The sequence below is a fragment of the Cladophialophora yegresii genome (genome assembly GCF_000585515.1).
Source record: "Cladophialophora yegresii CBS 114405 chromosome Unknown aczIN-supercont1.5, whole genome shotgun sequence".
Lineage (NCBI taxonomy): Eukaryota > Fungi > Ascomycota > Eurotiomycetes > Chaetothyriales > Herpotrichiellaceae > Cladophialophora > Cladophialophora yegresii.
The window spans coordinates 1,360,229-1,382,742 of record NW_006913049.1 but is presented as its reverse complement, the minus strand read 5'-3'; the positions used below and the strand labels follow the sequence as shown (position 1 = coordinate 1,382,742).

Genomic DNA, 22,514 nt, shown 5'->3' with positions numbered 1-22,514 from the left:
GATCTTGAGCCCTACTCAGTTGCTTGCCAGCTCGGACTATCTGACGCAGTCCTTCTGTGTGGTGGTGGTGGTGGTGGTTCGAGGTGGGATGTCAGAGCATTCGCAGCATAGTTAGGCCGATGGGAACAGAAGAGGGTAGAGGATGAGGAAAAAGTCTCATAGGCGCATACAAGGATGACTCAAGACACGGCGTTTGAAAATGGAGAAAACAAATCCGTGCCAAACCTTTCGTTCTGAATATGTATCATTCGTAGTCTAGAGTTGGGAGATGTGAGGCAGAAACGGCAGGTCCAAGACGTAGCAGTTATTCAGCAACTCTTACACACCTCACTCTTTCAAACAACTTGCAAATACTTCCAATGTCACTTTCCTTGCCCGCTTGAGCGTCTGTGAGCTGCGCGGCAGCAACGCTAGCCTGTCACCCGCAAGACTGCTGTTTCAAGGCGGCTGTCAGTCGAGGTGAAAGTGAAGTGAAGTCGAAGTGGCTCGCGGCTTCCGCAAAATGACAAGCCACCTGCACTGTAACCATGACTTCGCCTAGAAGAAGCTATGGTCTCTCTTCCCGCAACAATTGATGCACCACCCCCTATATCTTCGAAGGCTCGTCCTTACCCGTGCCCTTCAAGGAGTCGACCCTCTCCTTGGCGCCCTGCACCATCTTAATCATCTCCTCCTCACTCCGACCCGTATCAGGAACCTTCCTCGCCCTCTGCACAGCCGGTCTCTCCTCGATGCGCTTCAGCCACCTCTCGACGCCCGGAAACTCGGCGATATCGATATCCAAGAACGGCGGTCCCGCACGCACCCACGAGTAATTCGCCATATCCGCCACGGTGTACTTGTCCCCAGCGAGCCAGTCGGCCTTGGACAGACGGATTTCCAGCACGCCGTACAGACGCTTCGTTTCGTCGAGGTACCGTTTGATCCCGTAGGCCGAATACACGGGAGCGAAGGCGCGGAAGTGGTTCGCTTGGCCTGTCCACGTCTCGTCAGCAGATAGATATACAGTAATTGCAACGCGACGCCCCACTCGGCAGGACGAGCTCGAAAGAAAGAGTGGCGTGGCGTGGTGGCTAACCTTGCATCGGCCCGATCCCGCCCATCTGGAACATCAACCAGCTCATCATCTCGTAGTACAGCGCCGTACCGTACTCGTACGTGAATTTTTTGTCCCGGTCATACATATCCGTCAAGTATAGCATGATGGCCCCGCTCTCAAAGACGCGTAAATCGCCGTCCTTGAGCGCCGGGATGCGTCCGTTCGGGTTGATCGCCAGGAACCAGTCCTGTTTCTGGTCGTTGTTCATGATGTTGATGGGCTTGACGTCGTACTTGAGATCCAGTTCTTCGAGGACCAGGGCTGGTTTTAATCCATTTGGCGTGCCGGCCGTGTAGAGCGTCAAGGCGTTGTACGGGGGTGACGACATGGTGTTGGATCCGCGGCGGTTAGACTTCGTGGCCGGTGGTGAAGGATCGAGTCGAAGGTGCTGCCTCTGACAGGTTTGAAATTGTCGGTACGAGTACCCCGGTGATGGAAAGGTGTGTGTTGGTCCAACACTCCGTGGTCGTGGAGTCGTGGTAGTGGAGAGGCTTCCCCCAAGGGTTCTTATACCTCGCTTTGCATGCTTGCAGGTGCTTGGACGAACATGGGGGAGGGTCAACCCAATAACATCCCCCACGAGGTGTGTTCTCCTCATAGATACGGATTGTTTTCCCTCCTCGACAGTTACCTGGGCGTGCAGCAGCGCGGAACGCCTCGTATTTACGGTAGTGGTACGTGGTATGTCGGGGCCTATCCTTGCCAAGACCGGGTTGGGAAGCTTCTTTGGGTGTGGCAGCGAGTTAGGTCAGCAATGACAGCTGTCTGTCTTCTCCGGGCAGAGGTATTGGGCGGCTCGGATCCAGCAGAGCTCAACCCAAGCGACTGGGGTAGAGTGGGTCACCGAGTAAGGGTAACGTCGAGATGGAGATACGGAGTAAAGATGCGACGTCTGGGGACTGTTTGGGCGTTGAGACATGCCTTCGATTACCAATCCACACTGGCATAAAGCCATCTTTTCGTGCGGCATCGAGAGGCCCACAGACTTTCTGAGCAACACTTAGTGGTAATCCATGTAGACCTTTGCATAAATTGATGCTTGAACTCCGAGCCTGGATGGCCTGATACGACGCTGGGTGATTTGACACTGACAATCAGTCAGCCGAGATCTACGGAGTATTCAACCACCGGTCTGATTTGAGTCCGGCGAAAAGAAAAGCACTCGTTTCTCGTTACTGATGAGAATTTCACTCGCTGCTCATGAGAGGCTACTAATACAAAGATTATCTTGCTGGCTGTGTGTGTCGTTTGCTGCACCGATACCGGCTACGAGCCACGTCCTGCAGTGAAGCTACCCTCAGGTCGCTGGTCCCGCTTCTTGGTGTGTTGGAACCCTGCTCACCGGCGCTGAAGAACCGTCTGTGTTCTCACCCAGAGCCAACAAACCTTCCTTGGGATGGAAAGGCTTGCGTGCCTTTGCAGCCTTTTGTTCATCGTACCTCCAGATGCCAGCTGTTTTATCCGGAGCGACACCTTCCCAGCTATTGATGCCGAAACTCCCTGCAACCTTGACCAGGCTGTTGAACACCTGCTCGAGCCTGTCGTTCGGGTCTGCTTGTGAGAAGAATACTCTGTCCCATTCACGCTTCTCTTCCTGCTCCTTCTTGCGCAACGACCGTTGAGCATTCTCTATCCGTGATTTGTAATGTGCGACGGCATCCATGTCGCCCTTCTCAATGCTCTGTGCTACCTTTGACCAGGCTCTCCGGCTTTCCACCACATCTTGCTCTTCGATGGGCGCGACATTGAGCCTGGAAAGTTTGATGTCCGAAGGCTTGAACGTAAGAACCTCCTTACCTCGCTTCGCGTCGCCCTCTTTGATCGTGAATGAGTCTGACCATTGGCCGGCCGCAGTATACAAGGGGTTCTTCTCCGACCCCTCACCTTCCTTCCATAGTGCCGCTGTGAAGCTATTCTTTGTCCCGGACAGCCAACCCTTGCCAGTAAAATCAATTTTGGCCACGTAGCCCGTGCTGGAGATGATATGGATGAATTTGCCCAGCTCGACAAAAGGCGCGCCATAGATCAGACTTTCGATATGTAAGGCAGGGAGGCTGATGAGGTAGGTTTCGGCCTGGTCGCTGCCAGGAGGATGTAAAGTCAGGAAGGCATGTCCGATCTGCTTGACGTGGATAGTTCTACTAAAACTAGCCTTCTGCGCGTTGTAGCCCTGGAGTCGGATCCGATGCTTCTCATTGGTGATGCAATAGGCCGTGACAGGAGGGTGATGGCTGACTTGCTCCGAGACCAGGGTTGTCTGGCCGAAGTCATCGTCCCATTTGCCCAGAAACAGTTCGCCCAGGAATGGATTCAGCGGTTTCTTCTCTGAGCCGAGCTTCTCGGACCGCGAACTGTACTGTTGCTTAAGAGTGTTCAGCAGCCACTGAAGCACCAGCAGTGCGCGCCTTGCAGGATGCTTCTCTAGGGCAGGTGCTACGAACAGCGATTGGTTCTCAGCCCAGTAGGCGGAGAACTCGACGAGTGACTGTGTAGAAAGGATGAAAGCCGGGGCGGTCAGCGAAGACAGGTCGCCATTGAAAGAGGCAATCGACTACGCACGCCTGTCAGTGTATGCTGCACGGATTTCATTTCTCGACTTACCTTCAAAAAGGACGACCATGAACCCTTGCTCTGAGACGGCACCGCTCCACCTTCGACTTCAGGCATGTTTTTGGAGTATGATGGTAGCGGGGTAGCGTAGGTAAAAGTGAGGTAGAGGTGGGCCGTCGAAAGGGTGCAGGACTGAAGACGGAAAAAAAGAAAGAATCGGTAGGCGAGATCTTCAGAATTAAGCGAGCGAAGGGTGAATTTGTATAGGAACGAGCGGGTGAGGGTGGCACAATTGTTGACGGGTGTATTTGTTCATCTGCTCTCAACACCCACGCAACATCTCGCCGCAATCCCGGTGACGTATTGTTGTTGAGTTCCGAATCGTACGAGCCACTCGAAAACGCCACAGATGAAGTGGCTGAGCTTTTTATCTCCCGACGGCTATTGCCTACCCAGCAGAGTCGCTAAGCCCGAAGCGGGGCAAGAGTCTTTGAGACTTCAGTTGGATTGTTTTCACATTGCTTGGTAGCTATGTAGGTGTGATTATCAAGCACACTGTGGCTTTTCTTGTCTTATAAAGTGCTGTTCTCGACGGGACGAGCCACCTGTGAGACCACAAAAGCTCATCTCTCCAAAAACCGCACAAAAGAGCTTCAGGTGCATATCCTCATGCTGGACGTTTACAGCTGGTTCGCGGTGTTGAAGTCCTTCAGTCCCTCGGCCACGCGGGCACTCATTGTCTTCTCGCCCTCACGGACCCACACACGTGGATCGAAGTACTTCTTGTTGGGCTTGTCTTCACCTTCAGGGTTGCCGACTGGCTTCATCAGGTAGTCCTTCTTGTTGAGAACATAGTCGCGGATACCGGTCAGGTAGGCATATTGCAGGTCAGTGTCGAGGTTGACCTTGACCACGCCGAAGCCGATGGCGTCCGTGTATTCCTTTTTGCTCGAGCCGGAGCCACCGTGGAAGACCAGGAAGACGGGTTTGTCGCTCTTAGTTGACTCCTTCTCCTTGACGTACTTCTGGTGCTTGTCGAGCAATTCCGGGTGGAGACGGACGTTGCCAGGCTTGTACACGCCATGAACGTTGCCGAAACCAGCTGCGATGGAGAAATAGGGAGAGATCTTTTTCAAGGTGGTGTAGATGAGGTGGATATCTTCGGGCTGGGTGTACAGAGAGTTGTTGTCGACGTCCTCGTTGTTGACACCATCTTCCTCGCCACCAGTGATCCCGATTTCCTGCCAAAGTATAAGTCCCCGCACAGCTTCTCAGTCACAATGTGCTTACCATTTCGAGCCATTGCTTCATGGGAGCGGCCCGCTTCAGGTATTTGGCAGTTGTCTCAATGTTCCAGTCGACAGCCTCTTCAGACAAGTCAATCATGTGTGAGGAGAACAGAGGCTCGCCGTGCTCTTTGAAGTAGGCTTCATCCGCGTCCATCATACCATCGAGCCAAGGGAGGAGCTTCTTCGCGCAGTGGTCGGTGTGCAGAACGACGGGGATGCCGTAGGCAGGCGCTACACAACGGATATAGTGAGCTGCAGCAACCGCACCGGCAATAGACGCTTGCTGCTTGTCGTTCTTGACGCCCTGAACTTGCTTCAGCTGTGGTGCTTTCACACGGAGATCTCGCGGACATACCTTGCCAGCAAAGTAAGCAGCACCTCCCTGAGAGGCCTGTAGAATGATAGGCGCATTGGCGTCGCGAGCAGCTTCCAGGGCTGCAACGACAGTCGAAGATGAGGTCACGTTCTGGACAATCTCTGGTCAGAGTCGGGTGCGGTTGAGCAAGGGCCACCAGACTTACAATGGCAGGAATGGCGAAGTTGTGCTCTTGAGCGTACTTGAAGAGGTTGAGCACGTCGTCACCAACGATGACGCCCTCCTTGCGTGACAAGATGTCCTTAACACCCATGTTGATGATTGTTGAGTGGGGCTATCGGAAGCAGGTTGAGGGGTGATAAATACGGTGTGAGGATGCTTTCTGAAAGGTTCAAGCTATGAATAAGGGCGAGAACGTAAAACTCAGTGGTGTACGAGTATGCCGCAAGTCAGGGATAGTTTGGAAAGAAAAGAATCTCAGATGGTTGAGAAAAATGAACTCGCTCGCCGATACGGAGCTTTTGGATGGATGAGTGGGTGTGAGGGGTAGCAAAAGGGAAATGAAATCACCGGCCAAGCGTTCGTGTTGGAAAGAACTTCCCACGTCGCTGCTCCCACCAATCTCCACATATAGAGGCTCCGGTTCTTCCCTTGTGGTCGCTCTACTCGTCCATGCTTCACCTACCATTCACTGTGTTTCCCACGGGAACTTTCGGGATATGTGCCCCTCTGCCCCAGAGGGAAAGGGGTGACTCCGAGTGTGCGGGAAGATTCCCTTGACCGGCATTTGAAGGACGAGAGTCATGGACTCAAGCCGAACTCAGTCCTCATTTCCGTATCTACGCTATAACGCAGTCCCCGGCCAACCTGAGATGTAGCCTGGGACAAAATTGAGAGCCATGTTGAATCCGCCACACGGACAACTCTCTGCGTAGCTCGACGCAATGGCGAACAGGCAGCCAATTCGAATGCAATGGTGTCAAGCGCCAGTGTCATCGCCTGGCCGCTCGAGCTCATAAAACAGCAGATAGACCTCACGTTGCATTGAGAGCACATCTGACAGCCTCGCCTCCTTGATTTTGTCGTCTGAGATGCGCCACCACCTGTCATTGGATTTCTTCCGCCGCCTGAATTTGCCCGGCACCGGATCTGTCGTCCTTATTTGCTTTGACAGCTGGGTGTCAATTCTCTGTACCGGTGTCATAGCCGGCCCGTCTTCCGCAGGCGGTCCCATAGCATCCACCCCGTTGGAGGTTGGCCTGCTATTTCCGGTCGATAATGAGGCGGATGACAGTGATATGCTTGATTGTCCATCGGCAGGCGCACTGCATCCGTCAAGACCACCATTTTGGGCGGCCTTTATGGTCGGACTAGGCGTCACTGAAGGGACAGAGCTGGGGTAGCGGCTTGCGGCTGCATATGCGCTGAATGGATCCGGAGTAGCATATGGTGCATACAGGTGGTTCCGTCGGAATGACTCGTAATGTCCGCTGTGATGGCTGCCCTTGTGACATACAACCCCCAGCAGCTTGTACCAGTGCTCGTTGAGCAGTCCTCCAAGGCGGAGTCGTTGCGTGTACGACACCTTTGCCATGTTTTTGGTGGAGTAGTTCCCCGGATCGAAAACTGAGCGCGAGAGATGGATGGCGATCACTTTCGGAAACACGGTGATCCGGGTTGATTTTTTGATCTTGCTCTTTGGTGCAAGGCTTGACTCAGGCAGTGTTACACCCTCAGGCGCCTTTTCAGGGTCGTCTCGGATCGCCTGTTCCACCAAGGAAATCTCATTTTCTAATTCTTCCCGATCCTTTTCAGTCTTTGCAGACGTAAGTTTGTTATTCTTCCAGTCTAAGGCATGCTGGAGCCGGCATTTGTCGCATTTGAAATCGTCAATCTCTTCACTCTTCAATAAAATATCAAAACAGTTGTCTAGAGAAGTTGAGCTTTTCTGTGGAACGTTCAGTGTCAGAGATACAAATGTTGTTGCAGTGGGCTTTGTTCTGAAGCCGCAACGTTGGCATTGTATTTGAGACTCGATCCGTCCCTCGAAAGGAAAACCTTCGCTCGTTCCCACGGTGACCTCAGTCAATGCACGAGTTGCGGTTGACGGCTTTGAGTCGGCTATGTCTGTTTCGTCGGTGTGATCTGGATTCTCCGATCTGAGGCGTGCTCGTTGCGCGGCATGATACTCGTCGCAAAGCCGTTCCAGGACGATTTGTAGAAACTCCTGCGCGTCTTGTTGATTCCGGCTAATCCGCGTATTGAAGGCTCTTTCCAGCGCCTCTATAAGAGGCCGTGCGCTGATTGTCTTCTTGTATATGGGTCTCTCGTTCAGGGCGTCCAGCATATCCTTCAGCGCCTTTGTGACGGGTCCCTTTTGCAGACCAACGATCTTCTCAGCTTTTTCGCCCTTGCGCAGCACCGGCGGAACGGAATCGTATATCTCAGGCCCGTCGAGCTGTTTCTTATGCAGCTCCTTGATCAGATAGAGTCTGAGGTCACCCAAGCCGGCCAAAGCCTGGAGGACAGAGTTCATAAAGCAGTCGTTTGCCGGGTTCGAGAGGCCAATGATTGTTCGTTTCCGGCCATCGTTGGTGTTGTATGAGTTCTCGCCATCTATGAAAAATGTCGGCCCAAACACGTAGAAGGCGGCAATGGCGGCTAGCGATGCACCAGCCGCATAGGCGACCACGGTCGTGGGCTTGTCAGGCATTCGGATTGTATTGCGATATCGAGGTCAAACCCATGGCGGACACGCGGGTTGAGCGGTTACGACATTTGAGTATAAGCAGCCCTCTCCGATCGGCTTAGGCTCGTCGTCGAAACACTCGTGGTGGGAGAGGCGCCACTGAGTTCGAATGGAAGAGGGTAAATCCGGGGTAAGATTAACGATACTGCCTAACTACCATGGCAAACCTGGAGAACAAGAGGCCGCATGGGGACAGAAGCTTTCTTCCGAAGCGTCGGCACGAGCTCGTCCGGTCTGCCGGCAACGTTCCGCACGTGGGGCAACCACTCCCAAGTCAGCACCGCCTGAGTAATTATTACATAGTTCTCAACTACCTACCTTAGTGGCAGCATGTTTCCATGCGTGGGCACTTGACAGAACTGCTGGCCTTAATGTCTCCGGAGTTTATGCCCGTGAGTTGGTTACGACAAGCCAGTCAAGTTCGGGCAATTCGTCGCCTTCGAGGTGGCTTGAGTACCTAGGTACGAGTACGGAGCACCTTCTGCACGATCAAGCGCCTCGGGGCCTGATATCGCTTCTGGCGGGTTGGATCCCTAGGTCACCCGCCGACGTCTCCTGGTCCAGCTGGAAATTGCGAGCCTGCTTGTTTTTGCCTCAATGCACTAGACTTCTCTGCTTGCCCACACGGCGAGTTTGATTAGGCTGACGGAGCTCGCTCCAGACGATCAGCACGATGACCTGGCTGTGAAGTCTGTCGTTCGCAATCTCAAAAACGCCCAAGCCGCATACCAACCAAGGTATGTAACTTCATACGTTTCTGGCGACGGCAACCCCTGTCAGCGTCGTAACTGAGCTGCGCTCCTGGGTGATGGGCTGGAGGTCAATGCCTGCACTCAATATATGGAAAGTCGATGTGGTGCAGAGGATGCGAAACCTTCCAGCCCAAGGCAGAGATCATACGGGAGAAAAAAAGGAATCATCTCATGAAGGCTCTAAGATGGCGTCGTGATGGGCTTAGACATGCCCATCATGCTTCGTCCTATTGGAGGATGCTACTCTTCTCGGGACAACCAGCGGATAACGCTACGTCCATGGAATTATGCGACTGATCGCTGGAGAGTTGACTGACAACTTTCGTATCGTGATAGTAAGGAGGGCAGAATTGTCATAGACAGGCCTGGAGGCGACGCCAGGAGGGTGAGTTGAAGATGGATACGGGCAAGGACATCAAAATCTTAGAGGACCTGACGAGCGCAGGATTGAACTTAATGTATCGTGACAGAATACCACACCACCATAAGGGACAAACATGTGGGAGGCGATAGTGAGAATGCTCGAGTTTGTGGTACCTCGTACCTCGTACTGTGTAGGTGTGTGGTCGCCGGAGATCGGATGCAGTGTTCCGACAGGCTAGTCTCACTTGGCATTCCGTGACCACAATGCTATGAAATCATTCCAAAAGTGAACCTCTCCTCCCACCCCCTCCCGAAGCAGAATGTATCCAGAAATCCCTTGGTCGAGGATTCCAGCTCTTTGATACCACCTTTCATACAGCAGCAAGTCGATGGGAGCCATTGTCGTATCTATGGGGCACAACGCGTCGTGCCGGGATGTCACAGTACTGTAGCTCTAACGATCTTTCATTACACAATCCTTGGGCCAAACATGCCACGGATTACACCTCCGGGACTGGGGCCTCACATCGATTCATTGCTGGCGTAGGACTTTGATACCCTGTTCCCTAGTGCTTGCATATCTGGAGTTCGAATGCTTGATCGGAATACGGAAGGGTGCCGAAGCGAATCGAGCGACTGTCAGTTAGAGTTAAGTGGATGATCTTGACGTCTTCGACTCAGTTCTGAGTCCTCCTGTGACGTTTCATTGGTGACCACACTCAGCCTTGCCCCTGTTCTCCCTTTCTTTTCCTCCCACAGCATGCTTTGAGAGATGGTACCTGATCTAAGCGATCGATCCGAGTGCACGCCGGCTCCTCGTCGATATACTGCACCGGCTTGCTTCAAAGGCTAAGGCCCGATGCCCCAGAGTGCCAGCCCCGCTCTTCGTCACCACCTTCGCCGCATCTTGTGCTTCTGAGCATCAGCACGGTTGTGATTAGGATTTTGATGACCTCAGACCTTGTGTCAAACAGCCTCCCTCACTGCCTTTCGAAGCATTCAATACGAGTATCATGACGACAGAGCAGTGACGAAATCGAGGCGGCAGCCTCAGTTGGACAAGAAAGGGACCTCGTCAGCGAGTCTATTAAGCATATATATCGGGTGTGTATGCTGACACCCGAGTCTTTCCTCCCGATACAGCTCATCTACTCTGCAAACGTTGTTCCATTGCAATCTCAAGATCAACCCGTTATACCTCATTCACAATGTCTGCACCAGGCGACGAATACCAGCCTGGCGATGAGGGCGTTGAAGCCGCACACACCGCGGATACTACACAAAACGACTACAAGTCTCGAACTGGCCAAAGCCATATCCCCGTCGTGGGCGATGAGACCAACGTTGAGGATCCCATCGACGAGAGAACAGCCGACTCCGATGCTCAGCTAGGTTCGTGCCCCATGAGTATAACCCTCCGACGGACGTTATTTCATATTAACTGTCGCGTGTAGCTCGCGATGACAATGACGCAATCGATGAAAGCAACATTATCGACGAGCGTACTCGAGGAGCGGCCAAGGCTGGCGGTTATCGCGAGCCCGGTGACGAGGAAGGCCTTCCAGGTCCAGAAGATGGCACCAGCGCTGTTCGCGGAGGTCCAAACCCATAGGAAGCCCATAAAGTGTTTAATGAGGTGAAGGGCTAGGGCCTTTTGTACCATTACAAAGATAGCCAATGTAATATCCAATACTTATTGCCAACTTCGGTTTGCGTTCGGCTGATGCACCACGAAGTGAACCTGTCCCTTCGGCTTACTGCACCTAAATACTCATTCTTTGCTCAAAGCTGCATGATTACTGTGTTCGAACCCGCAAGTATTCACAAGAATATCGTCGTGACAACGTTGCCACGACGGGACGCGGTCAATTAATTGGCGGTTTGGTGGCCAACTGAAGGTACCTGCCTCGAATTTGACTATCCAAATTTGTTCACTTTCCGATCCTACCGCTCGAAAGATACACAGTATGTGCTAAGTTATGGGAGCAAGTCATTGTACATAACCAGAACCGCTTGACATGAATCCGGGTGTTGAACAAACTGTACCATACTGCTGCCGACATATTCCTGAGTCCCAATGAAGAGAATGTGTCTGTCTCCTGGCCGTTTACTCGTACCTGCTCTCTACTCCGTCCAGATCAAGGAAGTCGAAAAATCGACCGCGCCCGGCCAAGAAGGGAGCTCAGATAGCCCTGCACTAAAGCAAGCCACTAGATGTCGCCTGCTCGAAAACGGACATGGGCTCATGGAGGAGCTTCGTACGAGCAAAGCGCAACGCGCGTTTGTTTGGGCACGCTGTTGGCTGGGAAGCTGCTGAAACCAGACCAACTCTAACCTGCATCTCCCGCGCGTGGCATCACTGTGGGCACTGATGCGATGGGTTTCCAGTATGGGGAGGCTGGGGCTTATCGCCTAACTAACTAGTTGAAGCCAACGAACCCACCAGGCCCGAGCCCGCACGCCCGCAATGCTCACCCACAGCAACCCAGCCACGGGCGCAGATGGGCCGCATCGCGACGTGTGTGCTACCTTGTCTTCCCAGAGCTGACCTGACAACACGTCTTTCTTCGACTTCTCCCTCTCTTTACCATCCCTCTACCGCTGAAACTATCTCGCTTTACCTATCATCTTGGTCGCGAAGGCTTTGCGATCACATTGCTAGCATCTGCATCTCAGCACTCTCCCATCGGAGGCGCTTGACATCCACTCGACCAGCGATCACGCGCTGACGTCACTATGCCTCCTGAAGAACCTGAGAAAGGAGACAAAGGTACGTCCTCAATACACCCCGCAGAGCATGACAAGAGACTTCATCGAGGCGCGCGCACGCGTCGCTATGCCGCCGTCCGTCTTTGGGCCACTTGGTTCAGTCCTGATGAACGCGTATATCTGTGGTGTTCGTGTCCCTGATCGCATTCGCGCTAACTGATTGTCATTGCAGTAACATGGAACTGGGGCGGCGGTCAACCCGGCGGCACTGTCGCTGAAACCAAAAAGGAGGGCGAGCTCGCCATCACGTCCAAGCGCGGCAACAGGGTCAAGAAGAACGCTGACCCGAGTAACCCTGCGGTCCACGTCGAGCGATCTGGCAACGACGTCGTGAAAAGGGCCTCCGAGCTCAATATCGAGGAGAAGGCCAACGGTAATGCTGGCGCTAATGACGCTGGTGACAAGGACGAGCCGAAAGAGACCGAGACTGAGGCTGAGACCAGGAATGGCGAGAAAAGAAAGCACGACGAAGTAGAAAAAGACAAGCAAGCCGAGGCTGAAGAGAAGAAAGACGAACCCCTGGAAGAGAACGCCGAGGGTAAGACTGTCAAGGCTAAAGAGCCTGCTGCCAAGAAGCAAAAGAAGGAGCCGGCGAAGAAAGAGCCCGCGGCCGCTAAGGGGAAGAAGGGCGCCGCGGCAAAGAAGGCTGAAGAGAAAAAGGCTGAAGAGAAGGAGGAGGAAGAAGAGGCTGAAGAGAAGAAAGAGGAGGAAAAGGAAGAGGAGAAGCAGGAAGAGAAGAAGGGAGAAGCCAAACCAGCAGAGAAGAAGAAAGCCGGTCGACCCAAGGGTTCGGGATCTGCTAAGAAACAGAAGAAAGAGCCTACACCGCGGTCAACTGAAGGTATTGGGTCTAGAACAAGGAGTCGGGGCACTGCGTGAGTTCGCGAGGATGACATGTGGTTATGAATTGGGTAAATATCAGCTGTGGTGTCTTGCTGGACGAGGTTAGGATCGGGGGGCTTGGGGTTGGATGGACTTTTGGGGACTGACTGAGAGATGGGTGTGCGGTTAAAGCAGGATAGGCTTGAACATCCATTCTTGTACACCATTTATGATTAGCATAGCTTACACTCGAGTGTTATGGGGCACAAAAGTAAGAAAAAGTCGCCCTGAATCGAAGACTTGCGTTCCAAAGATATGCTCCATCTCCATGTCTGAGTACAGAGTACCCAGTTGCTAAATTACCCTAGCACTGCGGATTTGCCAGCCACGCCAACTCACGAGGGATCCGCGATCATATCGGCTTAACGCACAGCGACATTTCTCCGGCGCTTCCTCTTCATGCCTTTGCTCGACGACCACCTTTCCCTGCCTATCCTGCTGGTGGGTGGTTGATAATGATCCTCGTCCTCGTCCCCATACAACACATCTTGTTGTAGCACTGCTCTTACCCGGTGAGAACGGACATAGCGGTACAAACCGACCATCATATTTCGAGTCTTGCAGGTATACTGAAGGTTGCCGAAGGTGGCAGCCTTGCGGATGTCAGCGGACGGGGCAAGGCGAGGCTGACTTCGGAGAAGTCGGCAAGCCGCTACGGTGGAGGACTGTTCCCAAGCGCCCCCAGAGCGCGACAATTCCGTCCACACCTCTTGATACAAGTATGTGTTACTATGCTGTATCGCGTGTGCCATCCTTTTCGAGTGGGATCATCTACCCAGAGGGCTCCAGTCGACGTGTTGGATATAAGTCCTTCTACCGTTGACCATCACAAAATAGACAGGAGAATGCTATTTTGCCCTGCAAACCGCCGGTTCTCCGGACCTTTGGTCTCTGGTCGACCTCAGCACCAAGACTTGGCCAAGCATCGCGCCATTGATCTTGCCTATCACGACAATAAAGCTTCGCTCTCCTCGCTCTGGCGTTCGGTGCTGCGGCAACTCCAGCCTATGGTGTCGTCCGATCGAAGCTGCAAGTTTCGAAGCCATCTTCCCGCATGCAGAGAAGTTACAGCAACGTGTCTTGCTAAATGGGAAGGTCGTTGTTACTCCGCAGGTTGCTGTCATGCACGATATGATTGATTGTCACTTGATGGTGGGAGAGCAGCAGTACGCCCTAGGTCTAGTACTTAATGGCGCCACATCACGCTGTCTTGCAATGAGCTGTGCACTCTTTCTGTTTCCCGTGCAAGCTCTGTCTTCATTCACTTTGGTTCAGATTGCTTACACAAGGCCACCCCGTCACGATGAAATCAGCCTTCGTCCTCCTGCTCGCCGCCGCTACTGGTGGTGCCGTTCCCTTGGTCCGGCAGCAGCTGAGAAGCTTCTCAAGCGGTCATCCATACGACCCTGCGACTGGAAAAGGCGCATCAATTCTTGGTTGGTGTTCACACCAATCTTTTCGTTAGACGCTAGTCTCACGGTCAACTCAGGGGGCACAGATCCACAGCTCGACATCAAGAACCCGGATGGTCTCGGGCAACAGTCCACGGATGCTGGCACGGTTCCGAATTTCAAGTGGCCCTTTTCTCTGTTGAAAACCAAGATATTTCTAGGCGGATGGACTAGGACTCAGGACATCAATGACTTGCCTCAGAGTAAGGACATTGCAGCCGCACAGCAGCACTTGAGAAGGGGAGCCCTCCGGGAGCTCCATTGGCATAAAGTGGTACGCCATGGATGTGAGCCACTATCCGGGATGTAATCTGACCACAACAGGCCGAATGGGGTTTCGTGTACTCGGGATCCGTCCTGATCTCGGCAGTCGATGCTGATGGAAACTACCAGCTTCAGCAACTGGGGTTTGGTGACATCTGGTACTTTCCCAAGGGTGTCGCCCATACAATACAGGGTCTTGAGGACGACAACGAGTATCTTCTGACATTCGACGATGGTGACTTCAATGCCGTGGGGTGAGCAGCGATTGATTCATTTACTCGACAAGAGTGTTGGGCTAACTCATGGCCAGAGTGACGTTTATGGTTGACGACTGGTAAGCCGAGGTTTCTCTGCGGAAGTTGGATAGTTAGGGCTTGGCATCTACTAGATGTGGCCGGCCTTCTAGTCTCACATGGTGCTGGTGGCCATTGCACCGTCTGGGCTTGTTGTCGGGAATGCCAACGTCCTAACGGTTCTGCAGGCTCGCTCATACACCAAAGTCGGTAATTGCGAAAAATTTCGGGCTGAACGAAACCGTTTTCAAGAATCTTCCAACGACAGATCCGTACATCTTGAACGGCACAGTAACAAACTCGACGGTCTCTGGAATCAATCCTCAGCTCGACGGCAACTCCTCCTTCGTCTACCGAACCTTGCAGCATCCTTCCGAGCCCGTTCCCGGCAATGGCGGCACTTTCTATAAAATCGACTCGACCAACTTCCCGATCTCAAAGACAATCGCTGCGACATACGTGACGTTGAACCCCGGAGGCCTGCGGGAGCTACACTGGCATCCGAATGTGTGTTCAAGAATGCCTGGTATCACTAGCATCCCGGGATCGACTGACTGTTCAATAGGCGGAAGAATGGCTATACTTTCACCAAGGACAAGGCAGAGCCACAGTCTTCATTGGCAATGCCAATGCTCGAACCTTTGACTTTGGCCCTGGCGACACGGCGGTATTCCCGGACAACAGCGGTGTGTACCCCCCGGACCAACCGTACTAGCCCTAGGTTCTACTACCACTGTTTTCGCTGACACGAAGTCCCTGCAGGTCACTATATCGAAAACACCTCCCCAACTGACGATCTCGTCTGGATCGAGATCTACCAAGAGTGACAGAGTTCAAGATATTTCCCTGACTCAATGGCTCGCGTTGACGCCGGCGGATATCGTGGCCAATACCTTGAAGATTGACCTATCGGTAGCTCAGGGACTGAAGAAGGAGAAGCAGCTGCTCATTGCTGCCAATAATACCTCTAGCTAGTGCAAAGGGTACTGAGCCCCAGATGCAACCCTGCCGGTTGTATACAGAGGATATTATGGCAGGGACAAAAGAACGCGAATGGCTGTTCTTTTTATCGATCTGCGAGACCTCGTCCTCCGTACTCAAAAGGTGTGAGGCTCGGAATCTTTCCTAGCCAACCAGGTGACAACCTTTCCATATTTTGAATTGGTTTGTCGTATCTTGTATATTACCGTAGAGCTTGAGCCCCTAGACAGACAGTCGTCGTCCACAACGCACAACTCAATGAACAACAACGCCGAGTGGGAGGAGCCGACTCTCGTGTCGACTATGTAGCTTGGCCGAGTTTAGATCCGAGCACATTGTTCAAAACAAATCCATCACTATCGCCACACTCGACCTTTAGCAGACGTTCTGCTCAGTCGTTGACAATGCTTCAAGCGGATTGCCACTCGAATCAACCCTATAGTCTCAGATGTCTGGGATAATATGGCACTTCACGTCGGCAATGTTTATTGTCGGAAGCACGGTTATTGCTTTCGCCCCAACGATAAACCAGCTTTGTCGTGCGGGAGGTCAGATTATTTTAGGTGAATCCAAAATGCTATTGCTGTACCTAGATCAACAGGAGCCCACCAGTGTGGCGCCGGTTCACATCTGCGACGGCGCCAGGTAGAGCTAGACCGTGCACTTTGGCCGTCTCAGCTTCGAGACGCACTTACAGTTGACCTTGTAGATGGCGCTTGACTGTGTTTGTATGTGCTTTGACTCCTGACAGCAGCTGCTATGGTACCTGCCTACAATTTAGTAGACTGATCTTGGCATGTCTTGACCCGAAGCACGATTTTCACCGAGCTCGAGAACACGGATACTCTGAAGCTTATTGAACATAAGCCGAAAGCTTCGAACAAAGAAGGCGGTGGAACCGTCGGCACCAGATGCCAGTGGAGTCAAGCACGGCCGGTCTGTGACAATCTCTCCTGATCCCCGCCAAGAGTTGTTTCATCGCGGGCCGCCGGACCTTCAACCGACACGCGTTGAAACAAAATGACATTGGTGAAATGCAGTCCCATCGTTTCGGATCATCCCTCGTCTCGACTGATTGTCAAACTTTGGCGGGGGGAGCGGTTGAGCAGTGGACTGTATCGCAGCTAGGTGTCACTCTCAGTGGGCGCCCTCTGCCCGTCATGGCTGATGGTACCTGTTCGGAACCAGTCCCTCTCACTGCAGTTTCGGTCACGAAATTCTCATATGCGTTGCCTTCCTCTTCGTTTCTCTGCCAAATGCAAAGGTTCTGGCATTGTCGCAGCACAGATGTATATCATCTGACAAATTCCACGTTGATCCACGTACTGGTCACGGAAGCCGACTTGGCGCCCATCGTCCGAGCAAGAATTAGGAATTGAGCAAGTAAACCGCCCCATTAAGCACTTTTTCATCCCGGTATGGAACGGCCAAGATCCTTGGGCGAGACCTTGGCCGCCGGAATCACAACATCCTTCTTGTCATCCCCTGGATACGATTGTCGTTCTCCCGTCACTCCACGCATCCCGCGGACACCAAGAACACCAAGCATTCCAGGCTCGGCGTCGAGCCTTGCGCAACCGGAAACCCCTGCTTCCGTCCAGGATGAAGACGCACACCCCATCATCTCCTCTGGACCGAGCTTTGGCCTACCGGCGAAGGCCAACTCCTCCAGTCACCACAGCAGCTTCAAGAAGGGTAAGACAACAAGACCCGCAAGCCTCAAGCCGGAGTCACTACACCTCTCTTCACTATGCCGGGATAAAGTCGGCCACCAGTTTCTTCCACTCAGTGCTCAATCAATAACACCAAGCCTGATAGATCGACCAAAACATGTTCTCGGGCAAAATGAACTCACGACGTTCTCCGCCATCAACCTCATACTGGGCAAGACGATTGGGGTCGGGGTCTACTCGGTCCCGTCGTCCGTCTTTACTGAGGTCGGCTCGGTTGGAATGACACTCGTCATCTGGCTTCTGGGTGCCGTGATCTCGTTCTGCGGATTGTCGGTATATCTCGACCTTGGCACTGCCTTGCCTCGCTCAGGCGGAGAAAGAGTCTATCTTGAACGTATCTTCCGACGGCCGAAATTGCTGGCCACCAGCATGTTCATGGCATACGTCGTCCTTTTGGGATTCAGTACACCGAATTGCATTATCTTGGGAAATTATGCGGTATCAGCCTCGGGGTTTCAGCCCGGTCTGTGGGGCGTACGCGGCGTCGCTGTCTTTGTCATTTCGCTGGCTTGCTTCCTGCATTCCCAAGCGCCGTCCGCAGGGCTCCGCATCATCAACGTTCTCGGCGTGGCCAAGATGTTGATCCTCGCAGCTGTTATCCTGAGCGGGATAGCCAGTATCGGTCGAGTCCCGGCCACGACAGGGCCGGGCTCCATTGCCCATCAGAACTTCACGTCGATATGGGCTGGCACCAGCTCCAAGCCGTACAACTATGCGACTGCGTTGCTGCAAGTTCTCTACTGCTTTCGCGGCTACAACACAGCGAACCAGGTCATGTCAGAAGTGCGCAACCCGATCTCCACCATCAAAGTCGCGGGTCCGGTTGCCCTATCCCTCGCGTCGCTCGGATATATTCTGGCCAACGTCGCGTATTTCTGTGCGGTGGAGAAAGATGATTTCCGCTCTTCAGGTGTCGTTGTCGCTAGCCACTATCTCCGCAATATATTCGGTTCGTTGTGGGGCGAGCGAATCTTGCCCTGCTTTATCATCATCTCAGCCTTCGGCAACATCGCCGCCACTTCTTTCGCCCAAGCTCGAGTAAATCAAGAGCTAGGAGTTCAAGGACTTCTCCCCGCGTCGAGCTTCTGGCGGAGAAACAACGCCGCAGGAGCCCCAGCGTCAGGTCTCCTCCTCCACTGGCTCGTCAGCGTCCTGGTCATCGTCCTACCTCCTCCTGGAGAGATCTACACCTTCCTCGTCAATATCGGTGGTTACCCGGTCTCCGTCCTGTCCGTCGCCATTGCAGGAGGTCTTCTCTACCTGCAAAATACGTCGGACGAGCGCTGGCTGAGTCCATGTCCTGCGCCCCGGCTGCACACGATTGTGTTCCTTGCCAGTAACGCCCTTCTGCTCATTTTTCCGTGGATCAATCCCGGATCAGATAAGAGCAGCAACAGTACGAGCAACAAGAGATTCGCGTACTATGCATACCCAGCTACGTCACTCGCTATTATTGGTATGGGTGCAGTCTATTGGTTATTTTGGCAGATGAAGAACAACGCCGAGTCGCCTATCGTCGGCACACCTTTGCTGCACGACTGGTCCTCCGCAGCTGCCGGTAGTCAGGAATCACTGAGCGAGGATGAAGGCGGGCAGGAGATGGGCGGTCCGTCGGGCCAGAGTAAGCTCAAGCTCGACGACATATTTGTGGTCGAGGCCGAACTCGAACAAGAGGAGCAGCCACTTGACTCTTACCGGAGTCCCCTGTCGACCGCATCAGGAGGACGAGGGATGAGATGACAACTCAAATCGCACGTCGACGCATTGTATATTAGCACCAGCACCGTGTAAACGGTGATAGACGATAAACGATTGTACGCAAGCATCACATTGAGCGTTGTATTGGATTCTTCGACGCCTACAAAGACCTCCTATCTTCAGATTTCGGTAGCAGTACTCCGTACGTAGTTCTCGTCTCGTTCCAAACGATATCTATAGCGCTAAAAACTCACTCTGTAAATCTAACGGAATATTCGAAGAGTCTGCATCATCATGGCATCTCGTGCTCCTCTCTTCATCGCTGTCTTCATCTCGCTCGGTCTGGTCTAGTCTAATCTGCAGTTTGAACGCAATATTCCGTACTGGACTATTGTGCTCTCGCACATCAGCTCTTGCAATGCTCTGCACTGATCAGTTCCACCGAACAGCATCGGCGTGACATCTGTCTACCTCTGGAATACTAAGAAATCCGAGGACATGTACACCGCAAAGACTGCACTTGCCTCTGAAACTGAAAACGCCGCATCCGGCGCGTCAGGATGTGATCTGAAGATCTGCCAGGCCTTCGACTACCACTTTCACTTTGATTACTCCGTACATCCGTCTTGTCTCTCCTTTTCCATTGGCATTGAGACCCTCCACTCTTGCCTTCCATGACAACGTACTAGGATGATTTGCGTCTTTGACAACGCCTGGCCACAGCAATCGGTACCATGTACATTGATACCCAAGCTGAAGTCATGGCTTGGACGCCGTCGTGGACGGAGAATGGACCTGGAATCATTATTGACATGTACTTGGTACGACCGTTGCTGATGCTGTGTGCTGCTCCCCGGAAGAAGGGCCCTTGGGAGAATGGCAAGGTAATTCATGTCACACCATGGGAACGTAACGGCTCGCATCAGGCAATGCAGACACTGCTTCTCTAGGACGGGCACTTGACCGCAATTGCAAGACACCTCCACTTCGATCACCTTTCGTGCTTTGAGACATGTAACACTGCACATGCGACAGCTAGCCGGACATATAGCATGGGGACGGACGCGATTTCTCTCAACCACCCTTGGCGCCCAGCTTTGGGATAATGTGCGGCCTCACCTGTGAGTGAGTCTTTCCACTTTCAGAGATATCACCCGAACTTCAAGAATTCATATCACATAGTCTCCAATGCCCACCACGGTGTCACCAATACGCAGAACACGGACAGAATCAAGACGAGAGCCGCGGACCAGCCACAGCCACGCAGGAACATGACTTAGCGGCCGTTTAATTACCTTACACGGGATCCGGGAAGTGCACCATTCCCTCAACGAGGAAACATGCTATACCGGTTGACATCAGACCATACGAAGGGTTTATCTTCGACAATGGAGCACATCTCCTACACCGCACGGGAGGTGTAGCCGATGCCCAGCTTGGTCGCGAAGTTTCGCGTCCAAGTCAACCAGGACACCAATTATCTCGAATGACCTCCTGAGCCTGGTCCTCCTGTCCTGAGGCAACTCCAGCCTCCGCCAGAACCGAAGCGACGTGGAATCCGCCTTCCTAAATCTCCTTTGCAGGATCCCCAGCGCCCAAAGACATTCCTTTCGCCCGCATCGACCAGTGGACTAATTACAGTACCACAGGACGGACGCAAGTTGTCCACCGACTTGGCGCCCCTTGAGAATGCAAGTCATGCCGCCATCCGATCTCCCTTCCATCCTTCCTTCCACCACTTCCTTCACACTATGTACCTGTGTCGCCTCCGCCCAAACAATCGCCTCCACTTCGACTCCTTCGGTTTCCTCTTCAGCAGCTTCTCCTTCAGCCCGCTCAGCGACCCATCATCATCGCTCTGCGCTGTAGGATCCAGCTCTGGCAAGCGCGTGTCCTTCTGTCCTTTCATCCTGCTTGGTCCAAGAAGTTGTACTCGCCTCGTCTTTGGTCGGGGAGTAGTCCCTGCGACTCCGGGGGTTCGTCATGCCTGCGTGGCGTTGTGTGGCGTTTGTTTTTACTGCGGAAATAAAGGTGTCCAGCTCAGGATGAGTGACGTGATTGCTGGGAGAGACGTTGACTCAACAAGGCACCCAGCTCTTCTCGATCTACGATATATATCTCCCCCGGGTCTCTATCCTTGCTGACAAGCACGGATGTAAGCCTTGCGAGATCTGATTGGCAGGGAGGACGGTTTCGCGGCCTGATGCCTGAGAATCACACCGTGAGATGACGGACAATGCACTATACGGAGGGCAACAACCACTCAACAGACGGCCTCCTTACGGAGTACAGCATGTGACTTCTCTCCGGCCCAGGACACGGGACACAGGACTCAGGCTCAGTAGGTATTCGAAAACCTAATTCCACCAGGGTAAGCGAGTAGTGGTAGTCAGATGTCTTTGCAGGCCTCATTCGAATGGAATTCTCATGGTGGATGGAGCATTGGTATTCCTTTATCCGGAAATACTTTTCCTATTCGTACTTCAGTACGAAGTACAGCCCCCCCTTACCACCATACTCATCTCAAGCAGCTTAGCTTCGTTGGATGACACGAACAAGGTATGCTCGCCTCGTTACTCGCCATTTCTCCCTCACCCAATTCGCCACGATCGGCAATCACCCCGTCGTCCCAACACCACTGCCTTCCACGGCCGCCTTCGCAACGTCAATATCCTGATCGACCAATCCTCCACTAACGCCCACAGCTCCGATAAAGCTAGGTACCACAAATTAGCCGAGACCCCGAACAAGAAGCGTACCCGTTTTGCAGGTAGGGACCAATCTTAAACTCAGGTAGGACGGCCACTCACAATCCCTCGGCATCATAAATCGGGAATCCACCCCCAAACACGACGGTCCCGCCGTTCGTTTCCTGGATAGCGAAGAGATCACCGCCGGGTTCGCTGCGCTGTTTCAACGCGTCGGAGGGACTGCCATTGTACAAGACCACGGTCTTGGCTTTCTTCTGGGATACGTCCTGGTCCATTCATCAGTGGGTAAGTTGTAACGGCATGGCGTGACGGCGTGACGGCGTGAGGGACGGGACGTGAGAGGCCACATCTCAGATCAGCTCAGATCGCATCACCATGATCGATCGGTCGATCAATCAACCGTTCATCCGACACGGAGGCAATCTGTCAGCAAGGACGAGACGTGAAAGACGTACAATGCTGCCCAAGAAGGCGTTGTCCATGCGGACGAATGCCACAAGCCAAGCGGAGGGGTCGAGGACGGCGATGTTCTGCGGGACGCTTTCATTGGCTCGTTAGTTAATACAACTTTCTTCTGTGCCTGTGCGGAAAGAGGGGGGGTGCCAGGCTCGTTG

At 53.2% G+C, this 22,514-nt stretch overlaps 9 protein-coding genes across 9 annotated transcripts; 4 read left to right on the top strand and 5 right to left on the bottom strand.

Moving 5' to 3' along the window:
• Positions 1-586: 586 nt before the first annotated feature.
• Positions 587-1,427, bottom strand: A1O7_07222 (uncharacterized protein; the record flags this gene model as incomplete). The annotated part of the gene is made up of 2 exons (XM_007761222.1): positions 587-975; positions 1,079-1,427. 2 exons carry the CDS (start codon positions 1,425-1,427, stop codon positions 587-589), a joined length of 738 nt encoding a protein of 245 aa, XP_007759412.1.
• A 969-nt stretch (positions 1,428-2,396) lies between these two features.
• On the bottom strand, positions 2,397-3,766 carry A1O7_07221 (uncharacterized protein; the record flags this gene model as incomplete). Its single annotated transcript, XM_007761221.1, has 2 exons — positions 2,397-3,650; positions 3,701-3,766. The coding sequence occupies 2 exons, from the start codon at positions 3,764-3,766 to the stop codon at positions 2,397-2,399; spliced, it is 1,320 nt and encodes a 439-aa protein (XP_007759411.1).
• A 563-nt stretch (positions 3,767-4,329) lies between these two features.
• On the bottom strand, positions 4,330-5,567 carry A1O7_07220 (fructose-bisphosphate aldolase 1; the record flags this gene model as incomplete). Its single annotated transcript, XM_007761220.1, has 4 exons — positions 4,330-4,890; positions 4,940-5,242; positions 5,294-5,404; positions 5,460-5,567. 4 exons carry the CDS (start codon positions 5,565-5,567, stop codon positions 4,330-4,332), a joined length of 1,083 nt encoding a protein of 360 aa, XP_007759410.1.
• A 666-nt stretch (positions 5,568-6,233) lies between these two features.
• A1O7_07219 (ubiquitin thiolesterase) lies at positions 6,234-7,967 on the bottom strand (the record flags this gene model as incomplete). Its single annotated transcript, XM_007761219.1, has 1 exon — positions 6,234-7,967. The coding sequence occupies one exon, from the start codon at positions 7,965-7,967 to the stop codon at positions 6,234-6,236; it is 1,734 nt and encodes a 577-aa protein (XP_007759409.1).
• A 2,359-nt stretch (positions 7,968-10,326) lies between these two features.
• Positions 10,327-10,730, top strand: A1O7_07218 (uncharacterized protein; the record flags this gene model as incomplete). The annotated part of the gene is made up of 2 exons (XM_007761218.1): positions 10,327-10,510; positions 10,573-10,730. 2 exons carry the CDS (start codon positions 10,327-10,329, stop codon positions 10,728-10,730), a joined length of 342 nt encoding a protein of 113 aa, XP_007759408.1.
• A 1,124-nt stretch (positions 10,731-11,854) lies between these two features.
• A1O7_07217 (uncharacterized protein) lies at positions 11,855-12,766 on the top strand (the record flags this gene model as incomplete). The annotated part of the gene is made up of 2 exons (XM_007761217.1): positions 11,855-11,888; positions 12,060-12,766. The coding sequence occupies 2 exons, from the start codon at positions 11,855-11,857 to the stop codon at positions 12,764-12,766; spliced, it is 741 nt and encodes a 246-aa protein (XP_007759407.1).
• A 1,306-nt stretch (positions 12,767-14,072) lies between these two features.
• On the top strand, positions 14,073-15,604 carry A1O7_07216 (uncharacterized protein; the record flags this gene model as incomplete). Its single annotated transcript, XM_007761216.1, has 7 exons — positions 14,073-14,205; positions 14,259-14,494; positions 14,545-14,738; positions 14,795-14,818; positions 14,966-15,284; positions 15,343-15,463; positions 15,540-15,604. The coding sequence occupies 7 exons, from the start codon at positions 14,073-14,075 to the stop codon at positions 15,602-15,604; spliced, it is 1,092 nt and encodes a 363-aa protein (XP_007759406.1).
• A 1,572-nt stretch (positions 15,605-17,176) lies between these two features.
• A1O7_07215 (uncharacterized protein) lies at positions 17,177-19,231 on the top strand (the record flags this gene model as incomplete). The annotated part of the gene is made up of 1 exon (XM_007761215.1): positions 17,177-19,231. One exon carries the CDS (start codon positions 17,177-17,179, stop codon positions 19,229-19,231), a length of 2,055 nt encoding a protein of 684 aa, XP_007759405.1.
• Positions 19,232-21,805: 2,574 nt separating this feature from the next.
• Positions 21,806-22,175, bottom strand: A1O7_07214 (uncharacterized protein; the record flags this gene model as incomplete). Its single annotated transcript, XM_007761214.1, has 2 exons — positions 21,806-21,905; positions 22,000-22,175. The coding sequence occupies 2 exons, from the start codon at positions 22,173-22,175 to the stop codon at positions 21,806-21,808; spliced, it is 276 nt and encodes a 91-aa protein (XP_007759404.1).
• Between the last annotated feature and the right edge of the window lie 339 nt (positions 22,176-22,514).